The sequence below is a fragment of the Tachypleus tridentatus genome, chromosome 1 (assembly GCF_004210375.1).
Source record: "Tachypleus tridentatus isolate NWPU-2018 chromosome 1, ASM421037v1, whole genome shotgun sequence".
NCBI lineage: Eukaryota > Metazoa > Arthropoda > Merostomata > Xiphosura > Limulidae > Tachypleus > Tachypleus tridentatus.
Window position 1 is genome coordinate 111,194,467 of NC_134825.1, and position 16,449 is coordinate 111,210,915.

Genomic DNA, 16,449 nt, shown 5'->3' on the forward strand with positions numbered 1-16,449 from the left:
TTAATTCGTCCGTGGCACTGTGTTACCGATCGGCTTGGACGAGTTATCTCGTCTACGGCACTGAACAGGTTAATACTGTTTGCTTGGTTCTATCATATAGAGTGGTAAGACTTTTGTTTAGTGGTTCTCAACATCCCTACTATGACTGTTTCAAGGTCAAAAACCATAACTCAGACGCTAGAGTGAATAATATTAGATAAATTACCAACATTTATATTTTCCTTAAACTTTCCCCTCCGCTGGTGCAGCGGTAAGTCTACGGATTTACAACTCAAAAATCAGTGGTTCGATTCCTCTTGGTGGACACAGCAGAGAGCCCGATGTGGCTTTGATATAAGAAAAAAACAAACGCACACCCTTCTACCTATAGTACGGACACAAGGGTGTAGATAGGCATGTCTCAGCACTCACAACTCTCGTTACGATTGTGTGTGGTTAAGAGAGTAGACTGCCAGTAATTAATGAGATAAATTTACAGTATTATTACAGTATTACAGCACCGACTTCTAGTCACTACTAGCTATCAAAGGTTTACCTCATGGACGGATATCATGTACAAGTTGCTGATAATGCAGGAGTTATTGTTGATTAAGCTTCACCCCAGTAATTAATGAGATAAATTTACAGTATTATTTGTACATATTTTAGTTTAAATTTCCTTTGAGCGGCTTCTGTGTTAATGGGGTCCTGTAACCAATAAAATCATGAGTTCACAAGCAATTTGGTGCATAGACAGATTAATAGTTAAATTAATATTGTAATGGAAAAATTTAATTTATTCAATCGAATATAAAATATTCATATAAACAGTTTATTCAAGGATAGCCCATGTATATAGTCACTTGAGTATATTACATAATTAGGGTTAACTAAAATACTAGTGTAAATCAGTCATTCCATACAGAGTGGAACAATATATTACTGAATTAGGGTTAACTAATAATAGGTTCTTAGAATAATATAATACTAGTAATGTAAATATAACTCTTTATCCTAATTGGAGTTTAACAGTGTATTATCCAATTAGAGTTAGCTTAAATACTAGTGTGAATATAACTAGCCATCCCAAATATAGTGGAACAATATATTACTGAATTAGGGTTAACTAATAATAGGTTCTTAGAATAATATAATACTAGTAATGTAAATATAACTCTTTATCCTAATTGGAGTTTAACAGTGTATTATCCAATTAGAGTTAGCTTAAATACTAGTGTGAATATAACTAGGCATCCCAAATATAGTGGAACAATATATTACTGAATTAGGGTTAACTAATAATAGGTTCTTAGAATAATATAATACTAGTAATGTGAATATAATTTTTTATCCTAATTGGAGTTTAACAGTGTATTATCCAGTTAGGGTTAGCTTAAATACTGGTGTGAATATAACTAGCCATCCCAAATATAGTAGAGCAATATATTATTGAATTAGGTTAACTGAAAATAGGTTCTTTGAATAACATAATGCTAGTAACGTGAAGGCCACAAACGGAACTCAAATTAAGTGTATAGAATAAAATTAGGTTAATTATAATCACAATATGATGACGTTTAACTTTAAAACTAATGTGAACAATTTGTAGTTCCAACGTTAGCAAAATGAGCTGACTTCATAAGTCTCATGGAAGTGAAATTCTGTAATCCAACTAAACATGAATCTGTTAGGCTTAAAATGTGCACCGAATTCTAGTCAATACGAGCTATCAAAGAAAGTTTACCCCATTTACAAGTTGCTGATTAAACTTCACCCCAGCCTACGTATATGGGAGGGATCTTTTTTAACAGTCAGAATAATTGACACACCCTTCAAGTGAACTAGAATTCTGTAAGATGATATATAAAAAGTTTAAGAAAATCGAAGTAGGCCTTTATATGCACTGCAGGTTATTTCTATAATACTCTAACACTGTATTAATCATTTCTCTTAAGAAATAAGTGCTGATAAGCTGAGGTGTACATACTCACACACTTGTTGACTGAGCATTCGAGAGGAGCTAAATGATGAAGTTATATCCTCTCCAGATAACTGGTTGTCACAAACACACAGAAAAAAAGTAACTCGAACATCTGATCACTACTTCTGTATGTGTGTTGTTACATTTATGTCTGTGTTCTTGTTGATGTTGTTGTTACTGAAACTATCGGACTGACCTTAATCTTTAATTTCACAACAACAATATTTAATATCTACATCACATCTACTGAACCTAAAAAAACAAAAAAGAACATAACGCACTATTTATGTAGAAAGAAATAATGTATAATCAACGATAAAGAAAAAATGCGTTTTAATGTAAAATTAGCAGCAGACACTGACAAAATATTTGCAGTCAACTTAGTATCTTGACTACAACAGTACTTCTTTAAATACAGAATTTCTAAAATAACACGAAATAAGTCTAATTGCAGACACCGATATATGCAAGTCCACTTATCTTAGGCCTAATATTAGTTAAGCCTTTATTAACTACGGCCTATATTCGAGAGATAACGCCGTAACTTGGGTACGTTTTTAGCTTTAGTTTAGTTAGGTCTACACTATACCGGTGGTCCACTTGTCTTAGGCCTAATATTAGTTTAGCGTTTATTAGCTACGACCTATATTCGAGAGATAAATTAAGGCTATAATTTAGGTGCGTTTTTTGCCTTAGTTTGGTTGGGGCTACACTATACCGTACACAATACAATGAATAAATAGACTTATAATGTTTGAGAACCAGGAACACATTTTTTAATAAATAAATTTGATATAATCTTATCGAGACATTGTATATTTACAATAAAGTTTCTTTCATTACCTCTTCAAGCCGTCTCCAAACTTTATTTTATAAATGTATAATGTTATTCTACAACTCGGCGTTAGATCTTTTCAAAAACGTTTATAATACTTTAATATGTTCACATACAGAATGGCCACTGAGTTATGTATACATTCGTTGAAATGAAGTGCGTGCGCATTTAGACAATAAGGTGCGCGCGCGTTTTCATGACACATAAAATTGAGTGTTATTAAAATCGTTGTTTACCCTCACAAGTAAGCGAACGAATACAAACAACTTAATAAGGTCTGCAAACAATTGTATCTGAAGATAGCGCGACAGTAGTTTGTAGTATATGAAAATAACAGCTGTACTTTCACGTACGGAGACAAATATTTGTGTTTTTTTTTTTACTTTAAGATCTCAAATAAGTTGCTTAATTACAAAATCCACTGAATTAGCAAAATGTAGTACATTCTGTTAAGTTACCTGGTGTCACCCAAGTTATTTTGGTCAGTTCTTTGCACAAAGTGTTGTAACAAGCAAAAAATATATAAAATGACTTGCTGTGATTCAATACGAGGACATCATGGTGAAAAGACAAGTCGGTAATTTGTGGGTTAAAGGTTACTGTTCTTATTAATTTCTTCCTGCCCTACGATTAATATTCTATATGTGATCAAAACTATCAACGACGCTCTCTTTTGTCGGTTTTTGTTTTTATATTTTGTGGTATAATATCAAATAAATAGAAATTATTTCTATTCTTACCTTATATTGTAAACTGTTAAAGAACCTTCTGGAACTTAGAACACTGGACTGGTGGTTTTGTTTGTTTTGAATTTCGCACAAAGCTACTCGAGGGCTATATGCACTAGCCATCCCTAATTTAGCGGTGTAAAACTAGAGGGAAGGTAGCTAGTCATCACCACCCACCGCCAACTCTTGGGCTACTCTTTTACCAACGAATAGTGAGATTGACCGTCACATTATAACGCCCCCACGGCTGAAAGGGCGAGCATGTTTGGTGCAACGAGGATTTGAACCCGCGACCCTCGGCTTAGGAGTCACACGCCTTAACACGCTTGGCCATGCCGGGCCTACTGAGTTGTTGTGTGGGATAAAAAGAAAAGGTTAAAGGTTAAGCTAGAATACTGAAAGTTCAGATAATTCTAGAATTATACCAGACATTCATTTCAAGTGATTTCAGGTGAACTAAAATAACTTTTAATCAGGTATGTTGAGATATCGCTGAATCAAAGAACCGATGGCTTAGCTGCTTCGTAGAGGGTGGAAACTGAAGTTTTAATTGCGTGTTAGTGTCACGTGATGTAGAAATATACCGTTTTTTGCGTAACGTGTTTTAATTACAGAATATTTTTCTTTGCAATTCTAGAAGTTTGGGCGCCGTTTTATGGGACGTCGGATCCTTGGATGGTATTTATAGGAGTGACTCAATATTTGGGCGGCGGGTGCTGTTGATAAACTATCTTCCTTTTGGTTTATCAGCTCAAAATTCGGACTGTGAGCGCGCATAGCCCTTGTGCAGGTCTGAACGAATATCCATAACTAACATTCTTCATCAAACTTTACTTTTGTAAGTTGAGGGAGGGCACACATTTACGATTAACCTGAAACGTTAAATTTTAAAGTTTGAAAAACGAGTATAATATAAACACTAGTTATTTTGTTAGTTAGGATTTTAAATTTAAAATTTGCAATATTATCTGTGCGAAATGACCAAATGAAGAAACTGCATTCATTGTTTGACATGAGCATGCGCAGTTCTCTCCAGTCCTCTTAAGAGCATGCGCAGTTCTTCTGTCTTCTTGTTTGTTCTAAACAAATTCTTGTTTCATCTTCTCATCTATCGAATTTCCTGGTTTAATGAACTCGTTAGCTAAAAATGTGCTCAGAGCACTTTTAGATATTGTGTATAAACGAATTCTATATTGTTATTCAACGAGGCCTCGTGCATAACTTCAGTACTGAATACCAATGTAATTTGACCCCTGCTTGATATATATATATGACTGATCCATTTACTGTGCCCGAATGAAGGCGACCAGTTGCTGGGGTCAAAACACAGATTCGGTATATTTGACTTTAGTTTCAACTATGACCTTACGGTGTGAAAAAGGGGTGGTCTTGACCGTACTATACGACGGGTGTCAACCCTACGTGAAGAGGGGGAGAACAGGAGTACGCGTGAGAACGTGCGTCTCCTGTATGTTTAGAATTCCAATATTCGTCAAGTCCCGCGTGAGGTTGCAATATTGACACAAGGATATTTTCGACTGACTTGATAGAACCATAATAAACAGAGCTTACAACAGAAATGTGGGTATACTGTTTCTTAGGTAATGTTGTTAGTAAGAAACGGTAATATTTTGATACAATAAAGTACAAATAAAATAACTGAAAATTTTTGTTGTCTTTCAAAACTTTTAACTGAGAAGGACTGAGCTTAGGATGAAAGAAATACAATAAAAAATAGTTTTACAGTAAAGTTACTAAAGTGTGTAAATAGGAAAATAGTTTTACACTAAAGTTACTAAAGTGTGTAAATAGGAAAATAGTTTTACACTAAAGTTACTAAAGTGTGTAAATAGGAAAATAGTTTTACAGTAAAGTTACTAAAGTGTGTAAATAGGAAAATAGTTTTACACTAAAGTTACTAAAGTGTGTAAATAGGAAAATAGTTTTACAGTAAAGTTACTAAAGTGTGTAAATAGGAAAATAGTTTTACAGTAAAGTTACTAAAGTGTGTAAATAGGAAAATAGTTTTACAGTAAAGTTACTAAAGTGTGTAAATAGGAAAATAGTTTTACGTGTGATCAATCTGGAATGTACGACTGTGTAATCCACGTGTTGTAAGGACAATAACAAAGAGATGCAGACATGAAAGAACATTGTTTGCAACACTACTCGGTTCTGGATACGAGAATAAACAGCTGTACAACACGAACTGTGGGTGCATAGTTTAACGAAGATGTTTTTTGTTTTGTTTGTTTGTTTGTTTTTTTTTAATTTTGCGCAAAGCTACTCAAGGGCTATCCGCGCTAGCCGTCCCTAAAGTAGCAGTGTAAGACTAGAGGGAAGGTAACTAGTCATCACCACCCACTGCCAACTCTTGGGCTACTCTTTTACCAACGAATAGTGGGATTGACCGTCACATTATAACGCCCTCACGGCTGAAAGGGCGAGCATGTTTGGTGCGACCGGGATTCAAACCCGCGACCCTCACATTATGAGTCGAACGTCTTAACCCACCTAGTTATGCCGGGCCAGTAGAGCGAAGAATCGAGCGAGAAATGTTAGAGTATTAGTTTCAGTAACATCTAGACTCTAGAGCGTACGGTAGAGCGAGTGATATTCAGAATTGTAGAATACATCGAGAGACATCAGAGTATTTAATTTTAGCAATGTGTTAGAGCGTATAGATCTATATTTAGAGCATGGAGTAGAGGGAGTTATATTATAGTTTTAGGTTTAGCAACGTCAAAGTGTTTATTTCGAGCGATGGATAAATCGGAACACAAGATCACTTACAAAAGTTTGCAGTATATCCAAACGTCGAGAGCTTTTGAATAGTTTTCTATTGTTGTTATTATTCTCGTAAATAATTGGAAACATTACTTTTAGTGATGTTTAGAGCGGAGAGTAGGGCTATGTGTTAGAGGACATCGTAAATCTCGATTCTTAATGAACCTAATGTTAAGCCCTCTAGCGACAAGTCTGTAAGTTAAGCTAGTATAATTTTCCGTACTTTGGTTATTTGACCTGAAAGAACAATATACAATAGAGTAACTATTATAACAGGAATAATGAGTATATTTATCACCCAACTTTAATTAAGATCTACCCCCTTTTTCCCCAACAATCAAGCACCCTTTGTCGCACGTCACTACTTACTAACCTAGGGGTCTTTAGGTTACTGACAATGCTTTCTTGTGTTTGTGATGCGTGGGAATTTTTTTTATTGTTTTATTAGTTTAAACTAGAAAACTCTGTTTTCAATATTGGTGCAATGCTATACAAGGACGATTTATGTCTTTAAAGTTTGAGCTTCTGTACGAAGGTAGCTGGTTTGCTAGTCAACAGCTCCTGAGGTCAGTTTAAGACTTCCCTGACAGTGTTATGTTATAATGCTAAGCACGATATTTCTCCAGTGAGAAGCGAACCATGGACCCTTAAATGAACAGTCTGGCACTCTAACAATTAAGCTACGCCCGACAAATCTACAAATTAAACCTGGATATTTGTATTTGATTAAGTGTGTCGCACTTTTGAAGTGGCGTAAACCCACGTTTTACTTTTTTAAATAACTACTTATACAACCCCCGGGCAGGTGTAATAGTGCAGAGGGCGTCTGGGCTATGATAGGGATAAAATCACGTCAGGTGGAGTTGTTTTTTGGTTTTTTTAACTCTGTTGAACCTAAGGGGGCGGTTTGAGAATCTGATTGGACGACGTAGATGCCTGGAGCTACGCAGGTTCGGTGGGATGTATGCCATCACATACGTAGTTGACACGACGTTTGTGCCGGTTAGACGTGGGTTTAGTGTGAACATCTAAACTGGACACCAACCTAGAGAGCTCAATGTAAGTAACATAAAGTATTTTCTATGTAGATTATGAATCATTACCTTCAGACTGAGCTGAGCCTCAAGGCTGTATCATGAGTTATCAATGAAGAGTTGAATCATATCATGATTCTCTGCCTAACACGCAGTTGGCTTGACGCTAAGACAACGATAATTACAATGTATCATAAGATGAGCTTTTACAAATATAAGGACTGTACTGGCTCCACTGTAACGTATGTTGACCTGTGGTCAGTGCAGCACCATTTTGTTTTAATAAAAATGGACTGTGGTCACAGTAGAGTGTACTCAGAACGGCTGATATGGCGACTAACACTTTTATTGATAAGCAGAGAACAACGTTTCGACCTTCCTAGGTCATCTTTAGGTTAATAAGTTTTTATTTGTTAACCTGAAGATGACCTAGGAAGATCGAAACGTTGTCCTCTCCTTATCAGTAAAAGTGTCAATACCCATACCAGTCGTTCTGAGATACCTTTTTACTTCAAGTGAGTTTCTCGTCATCATGAAGTTGAGTGAGCTGTTTTATTGTAGTTTAGTCACCCGGCTACTGAAGTTACTTAGTGAACTCTGACCTCTGTAGAATTAGTCTGGAATCTGACAAGTAAATGTAGGATATATTATTGTTGTTTTTATACGATTTTTGAAAATCGTTACCAGATATGAATATGTATAGTGCGCGAACCAGATGTTTGATCCCTTTTCGATAAGGATGTTGTATAGTTTGTAGCATAGGGGGAAAACACTTCGAACATCTGGCAGAAACGTGCAAGCATGGCGCGTGCGTAATGTTGTTGTTAGCATTTAATAAACGACTGTTGATACGTAGTTTGTAGCATGCTGAAACAGTAAATGAAAATTGGGTCTGAGGGATAGTTTTCCAAATCATATTTAGTAGGAGAGAAAAATTTGACCGACATTGAATTTTGACGCGTACTTTTTGATGTTTTAAACATTAAAAAATGTTTTGTACTTTTTAATATATCTCAAAGGTTATCCAGTCCAGTGATATATCTAAAAGAAATGTCCACTCTCTCGGCCATGTTGACTTTTGATATGAGAGTGAATTATGTGTCTATAAAAAAAATGGATTTTTTTTTTTTAATTTTTGATAGTGTACGTTGTCCTAATCTAGCCCGACAGCTCAGCGGTAGTTTATAACGTTCAAAATTGGATGTTCGACCCCAGAGGTGGACACAGCCAGATCGCCCGCTATGTCTTGTTATTCCTCAATATTCCAACAATAAACCGAGAATTATTTGTATACGTGTGTCTCATGTAATCAGTTTGTCTTGTTCAAATAAACAATAGTTCATATTCTGACCTTAGACCCTTTCATTTGGCTGGCAAAGAGTGATTATTATAATTGTATTTGTATTAACCCAACAATACTTGGTTACGATCAGTTGTATTTGTAACAACCCAACAATAGTTAGTTACGATCAGTTGTATTCATAACAACCCAACAATACTTGGTTTATTACAATTTTCACGTAACTTTTTTCTATTCTGTTCCTTAAGGATTTTGTCTGAGAAGATGTTATATACCATAGCGTTTCAGTTCCGGTATATTCGTATTTTAGAACGCTGGAAATGCGTTTCGCTTAATGCTATAACTCGCCGGTTTGGCACAACAAATACCATAGTGTTTGAAACGCTGTTTATATAAACCATTTGCCAGAATAACAGTTTTTGTTGCTGTTGTGGTGTGAACAACCTTTTTTAAGTTGGCGAAGTGTGGTTATAGTCTGTTATATTTGTCATAAGACAAAACCCAGATGTTAACTTATTTCTCTTGTCTTAAGACAAATATTTCAGATAATAATTGTGGTCTGTGTACGCGATGGGACAGATGTAAGTTCACAGACTTACAACACTTAAAATCAGGGCCTAATTCATCGCGTGAACACATTGAAAGTGTAACTCTCACTGTGTTGTTTTTGGCTAAAAACAAATCAAATGACTTAAAACCGATTGCATGCACAAAGGTTGTGTACTATGACCTCCGTTTTCATTTTCCTTACACACTTACTGTAGAACGTTGGTGGTTGACGGTGTTCATGCCAAGTTACAGACATTAAGCTCGCCAGGGGTCGGAGAGAACTAGGCAGCCACACCTGTTGGTAGTAAAACTGGAAATGTTTCTCAAAATAAAGGGGCTAACAATCTTACCGGCTCAACCGTATGAAACTGTTGATAAGGGATTGTTGAGTTTGCATCTGATTAGAGGGTTGAGTATTTTTATAGCTGTGTTGGGAGATTTGGGCATTAACATGTCCGACAGGAACCTTTTATAAGTAGCTGGACATGACGGATAGAGAGGTGTCGCTGTGTTGAACTTCTGGACAATAGGGTAAATCAAAGCTGTCAGGTTTTATAAGGCTGCGATTCTTTAGAATAACTGCCTGTGATTTTCTGGCAATAAATTTCAACAGTAAATGGACAGTACACAATCCACTTATTTTAAAGTAGTATATTCAAATACGTAAGGTTACCACAGTTGTATCCAGTGTGTTGAATAATCTTCTCTTTTACATCATAAGTCCACACAGTCTGATATAGTTACTTTAGAACACAATTGACAAAACCAGTTCTACTCTACCCTGTTATCACAATACAATCTGTGATTATAACAATTTAAAAGCCACGGATAAACATTATTTATGGTTGAACTTGTAAACACACTCTAGATCTATATTTCTCACTAACTTTGTCTTCATCTTGACTAACTTTCACTAACTTGTTCGCGATTTTTCTACAAAATATTAGACGTTACTACACAGCAAATAATGGTAAAAAATTCACAAGGTTCGATTAACATGACGTCAATTCACAATTAAAATACACAACAAATGATTCATGAACAGTTAGGTAAGTGAACTTTCCACAAATATCACCTCAAAAAACAACTTACTTTAACGATTACACACACAGACTAAATAATAACCTTGTATTAAAGCTGAAGTGAAACAGTCGTGTATATCGAACAAAAGTGACCATGTTAAACTTCATAACAGAAATTATTCTGAGCCAGGGTATTTTAGCGAGAACGTTCAGAACAAGATAAACACCATAGGTATTTTTTTTTACTCTGTTCTGTTTCAGTGTACATACCAACACATGAAACGTGTGTTTTTACTTTAAACACGTTCACATAAAAGAAATAATAAATACAGTTTATTGTTTTATATTTACAAACTTTCGTTATACTGTTTGAGCATGAGGCGAAGAAGGCGCTTTTGTTCGTTTCGTTTCGAAAGGAAAGTTTTTACCCAGAGCCAAAAATAGGATCTGGTTGGAGTAATTGTCACCAGTCGTCTTTTTTTAAAAATTAACGTTTCACTAATTAGGCATAGCATAGCAAAAGAACTCCCAGTAGCACAGCGGTACCTCTACAGATTCACACAGCTAGAAACTGGATTTCGATACCCGTGGTGGGCAGAGCACAAATAGCCCATTGTGTAGCTTTGTGCTTTATTCCAAATAATCAACCAATCAGCATATCAAAAGAACCTCGCGAAATGTAAACAGAAATATATTTCTACGTAATTATAACCACAAACACTTTAAACTTATCACAACATGGTATGCTGTAAATTGGCCTGTTGAGATAAAGTTTACAGGTTCTTGTCTGGACACCTAGTTTGCTTATAGCGCACCCTTCAACAGTTGGTACAACCTATCGAGAAGTACAAAGTGACGTAGAAGGCTGCCGGTTTCTCAAGGAATGACGATATTTTGGGTTTACACGCACGATGAGTTCGGGTATTACGGCCCTGAATAGGGCAAACACAGTATTGTTGGCATTGTAATGTACACTCCCTAGTTACCAGTTAAGTACAAAACTATGTCGGGTTCACGTACACATATTTTCACGACCACGTTAATGTAATTGGCTGTCTCGCAGCTAGTTGTTTTTATTGAGATATCTGTTATTAAATCATATTTTATACATCGTTTAACTTCTTTCACAGATTCGGAGTTTCTCTGCTTGTAAATCTCTAATAGACCTATTTAACTCCAGACTGTGAACTTGGATATTTCGGAGATACCTAATGAACTACTAACATACATTTTTATGACATATTTATTACGGTAGGGAATTGTGCGCGCGCACACGCTTCCGTCGTTTTCGCAGTTGCGATATTTTGATGAGTTATCCTCAGCTGTCACGTGACATTGCCACGTATGTTGTACCACTGAGTGTATTGTTGGTAAAAAAACACTTCAGCATTGCGTCACGCAAAGTGAAAGATAAACCAATGAAAGAGAACTTTGCTTGTAATTACTTTACGGAAAACAAATAATAATTCTACAGTTTGATGATAACGTTAAGTTAGGGCTACACACTGTAGTCTGCGATTTTATTCAAATTCCACAAATCCTATTGTGAAATTCGTATTTGTTAAGCCTAACGTTGATTGCGTCAATTTAAGTAATGGCTTCCAGTAGTTGTTTAGTTTATTTATGCGTTGAGACAGTACATTGTCACATTATTTTTGTGCCTCTTTCACAACTCAGTTAAATTATCATTTCGTCCCTCCGGTGCCTCAACGGTGCCTGAGCTTACAATATGGGTTTCGATACGTGTGGTGGACACAGGACAGATAGCGTATTATCTAGTTTTGCGCTTTACTACAGACAAACAAAAATTATAATGTCATTTACTTGGACACTAACGAATGTGTACATTCTTAGCTGTTTAGTTTCATATATATGTAACTTGCCAGATTATCGGTGTAACATTCAGACTGATGAAACCGGTTAAGTGACATTCATCAGGGCGAGGTTTCATCTCCCAGATGTGTCTTAATGTGACGAGTGTAACGACTCTTTAGAGTTGGAGGATCTGCGAGAGGGAGCGGCCATGTTTCCCTACACGCGCAGAAATGTTATTTTTTAAAACAGCCGACAGACCAGTACTTTCGGCAATAATGTTATTTAATGTAATTTCTAGTTTATGCGTGAGTTTTAGTTTTTAAAAGAGCAATTTCCAATAAAACTAAATAACCTCAAAGTGGTGATAGTTTAAAACTTCCATTAAATTATTTGGTGGGGGGTCCAAACGCCAGAATCTCTGACGTCGTGGAAGACAGGAAGGGCTCCAGTTAAACAAATATTTTAACATGCCTGCTTGAATTCACCTGAGAGAATCTTTTCTCTCGTCGGTGGCCCCGGCATGGCCAGGTGGGTTAAGGAGTTCGACTCTTAATCCGAGGGTCGCGAGTTCGAATCCCCATCGCACCGAACATGCTCGCCCTTTCAGCCGTGGGGGTATATAATGTGACGGTCAATCCCACTATTCGTTGGTAAAATGGTAGCCCAAGAGTTGGCGGCGGGTGGTGATGACTAGCTGCCTTCCCTCTAGTCTTACACTGCTAAATTAGGGACGGCTAGCACAGATAGCCCTCGACTAGCTTTGCGCGAAATTCAAAACAAACCAAAGCCTTCTAGTCTTACACTGCTAAATTAGGAACGGCTAACGTAGATAGCCCTCGTGTAACTTTGCGAGAAATTCAAAAACACTCTCTCGTCGGTGAGTGACGAAACGTACATAATACATGGTAAGATAGTTTCGTTGAATACTGCTTTTTAAATCGCTAATGAACATTTTCCTGTATTTGACAGCCCTCACGGCTGAGTTTCACGTGTGTTTTCTCAAATCGCTAATGAAAATGTTTGTGTTGACAGCCCTCACGGCGTACATTTCACGTGTGTTTCTAAATCGTTTTGTACTTTTTTTTTTATGTGCTGACAGTCAGAAGAAAATCACCATCTCAGTTAAATCTAATTCATTAGACGTACTGCAACTAAAAGGGTTAACACGTGTTTAGTTTTGATGTTATTGTAAGGTTAATTATATGCATTAGATTTGGTCTGTTAAATGGACTGTCAGGTTTCTTTATTATGCCCGATTTCTGTTCATGTTTTCAGTCTTGTTTCTGAGGTGGAGAGTATTCCATGTTTCGAATTTTAATTCATGTCGTGTTTGTTCTTTTTTTTTAGGAAACAGACAATTTGTGTCGTGATTGTGGTGGATTAAGCTGGGAAAATCGGCCTCTTTGTGTCCACCAGAGGGCTTTAATTCAGCTGGGAGAGATAGATCGTGGCCTTCTGAGGCCTGGCGACTTTTACTTCAGCCTTCGACAGACGTTGGCTTCAACATCAAATTATATTATTTTAACAGTTGTATGCATTTATAAGACATGCCACGGTGTTAAAAAACGTGTAGCACATGAGAGTGAACTTGAAAATATTTTTACCATGAACTGGGGTCATAGTTCGTTAACACGGATTGCTCCACCTACCTTGTCAGATGAAGATTTGCCTCATATACTACAGAGCCACCTGGTGACAGTTGAACAAGGTGTCGAAAAAATTGAGTGGAAAAGCGTAACGAAAACCTGGTCGTGCTGCTGTCACATACGCTCGTTGCAGATTCCACCTTTATCCGACTCGTCTTGTTACCATGGGAACGACGCAGAAGGTATAAAGGTCAGCTCGGTGCAGATCAGCTCAGGTTCTGAACACCATCCGCAGATTCGTGTTATAGACTGTGCAACGACGGATGTTGATTGTGGAAATGACGTTATAAAGACAGGTAAGAAATGGGAAAATTCCTTTATTTAATAGTGCAAACTTTTTTTTTAAACCCGAAACTGTCTCTCTTGAGATCGTCTGGGAAAACGTATTACATATTTTTATTGATAATTTCAATCATTCAAAATACTGGTGTCTGGTGTAAGGTATGTCAGAAAAGCTAAGCCTACAATAAATAAAATGCAAATAATACCCTTGGTGATTATCGCATTCGTTTCTAATAAATAAAAAAACACCTTTTTTACCGCGGAATATAACTATTTTAAACTGAATTTATCGCTTCCCCAGATGGAGCACGATAATTTTTACATTTAAAATAAACAAATAAACAACATTTCAAAATTATTCTGTCTACAGGTCAGTGTCTCTGTTTTTTGGGTTTTTTTCACGACAACGTGCAGGTGTCGCTCGTTTTAGCGTACTTACATTGAACTGTTTAAACGGACTATCAAAGAATAGGCCTAAGATAATTTAATATGCTCAGACGACCATACTCGCAGTGTTTGATTTTGTGGGTGACGCGATATACTGTTTTCGTTTCTCACGTTGTTTTCAACATCATAAGTTTTATGTAAAAACTTGTACCAAAATAACAATATTATCATTTGTTTTTCATCATGAACCAAAGTGTGAGTATGTGATTAAACTGGTTTGATAGTGTGTGTTACGTGTTATACATTGAGATAGAGAGATGTAGAACACGTTTGTTAACACACTTTTCTTTTGTTGTAAACATATTATTGATTACTTTTAAGTTCTTATAATTACTGCAGCAAGCTTCTCCGTTAGCTCTTGGAACAAAAGAGCTAATAATAATAAAATGTTAAATAAATGTTAAGCCTAATTTGTAAATCATTCAATAATAATAGTAATCATAGTTGATGTTCGTGATATTTAAACAGCGTTTTAGTTACTACAGGGAATGTTGTGTCTTAGCTGGCATGAGTCCTGGGAATGTACGAAAGGCCTCATCGGCACTGGATATGGTAACTGTAGTGTTTGTTCCAAAGGACTGGTACATAAATTTGTGATAGTTTGTCGAAGTTATGTCGGATGAACTATGGGTAACCTCTTTTTTTTGTTTAACACATTACAGGCCCTTATTGCAGTCTAATGAATATCGTATCTGACGGGGGGTGCTGCTGACCGACTCTGCTCTGGTTCATAGGTCACACGTGGTGTTCTTTCCTGTCAACACACTAATACTTTAGATAAGCATAGTATAATTGGCTTCATCTGGTGCCCTATTTATGATATTCCGTTTTCGCATTTTTGATGACTCACACTTTAAAATTTTTTCTCACTTTCAAACAAATTTTGAGAGGAAAGTCTGGCCCTGTTGGTAACTTGTTAAACTATTCTGCTTCAGATAAATATTTCACTAAATATATTAAGACAAACCTAAGAAATTTTTGCGTGTAAACCGTGTTGTATGTATGTCATAAATTTTTTTATGTAATTAAATTTAACGATGGAATAAATCAATAAATAATCAGTTACTCTCGTATTTATTTTCTGTGACATAAATAAAAAAACGTAATTCTGGTTGCCAACAAAAATTATTAGTAGTTTTAAAAAAGAGCTTTTGTTAGGGAAAGAACATAAATAACCAATTTGCCGCAGTATCTTGTAAAAGATTTTTGTAGTTTTGGTGACAGGGTACAATGAATAATGATGTAGACATCTCTAGTAACAAGATAAACTGATGAGTTGAACCTGCGGTTAGCAACGCAGTGTGACGTGCTACATCCTGTTTTCTATTGGTTGTTTTCTCGATTGAAAACGTGATTCTTTTGATGCCTAAGAATATTGATGTGTTAACACCACGTGATTCAGAAGAACGTGACTAGGTCGTTCGTATATCTCGGTCATATAATTTCACTCTATTAATTTTGTTGGTTTTTCTTAGTATTTAGAACTCTATTTCTTGGAAGTTTTTGTTTGTAGTTTCCATTCAAATTATGCTTCATTGCTATTAAAGACAATTGTATTCTAGGAAACTTGTAGGGCCTGGCATGCCCAAGCGTGTTAAGGCGTGCGACTTGTAATCTGAGGGTCGCAGGTTCACATCGCGGTTACACCAAACATGTTCGCCCTTTCAGCCGTGAGGGCGTTATAATGTTACGGCCAATCGTTGGTAAAAGAGTAGCCCAAGAGTTGACGGTGGGTGGTGATGACTAGCTGCCTTCCCTCTAGTCTTACACTGCTGAACTAGGGACGGCTAGCGCAGATAACCCTCGAGTAGCTTTGCGCGAAATAAAAAAAAACACAAAACAAACTTATAACCATACTGCTCTGGAACTTTGAAAAAATTATGAAATTCTAATATTTTTTGATAAAAAGATCAGGAAAAACGACATTTATATAAACATTTGAGTGTAGTAACCGTAATGAAACCGGAAAGGCTAAACGTCGGTTTTATAAAACGTTTACTTTATGAATATCTAGAGTGTCAAATGATTAGAAGAAGTTTTAGTT

The 16,449-nt window shown here is 36.3% G+C and overlaps 1 protein-coding gene across 5 annotated transcripts in view; it reads left to right on the forward strand.

The window, feature by feature from the left end:
* LOC143258442 (puratrophin-1-like) overlaps positions 1-16,449 on the forward strand; it is a 135,137-nt gene that overhangs the window by 38,156 nt on the left and 80,532 nt on the right. For 3 of the 5 annotated variants that reach the window (XM_076517386.1, XM_076517397.1, XM_076517406.1), the window contains one exon: positions 13,378-13,972. In XM_076517386.1, coding sequence (XP_076373501.1) covers positions 13,378-13,972 — 595 coding nt within the window. Of the gene's footprint in view, positions 1-7,253; positions 7,370-12,916; positions 12,936-13,377; positions 13,973-16,449 lie in introns of those variants that run through there. The other 2 variants (XM_076517429.1, XM_076517418.1) reach the window with 2 other exon arrangements.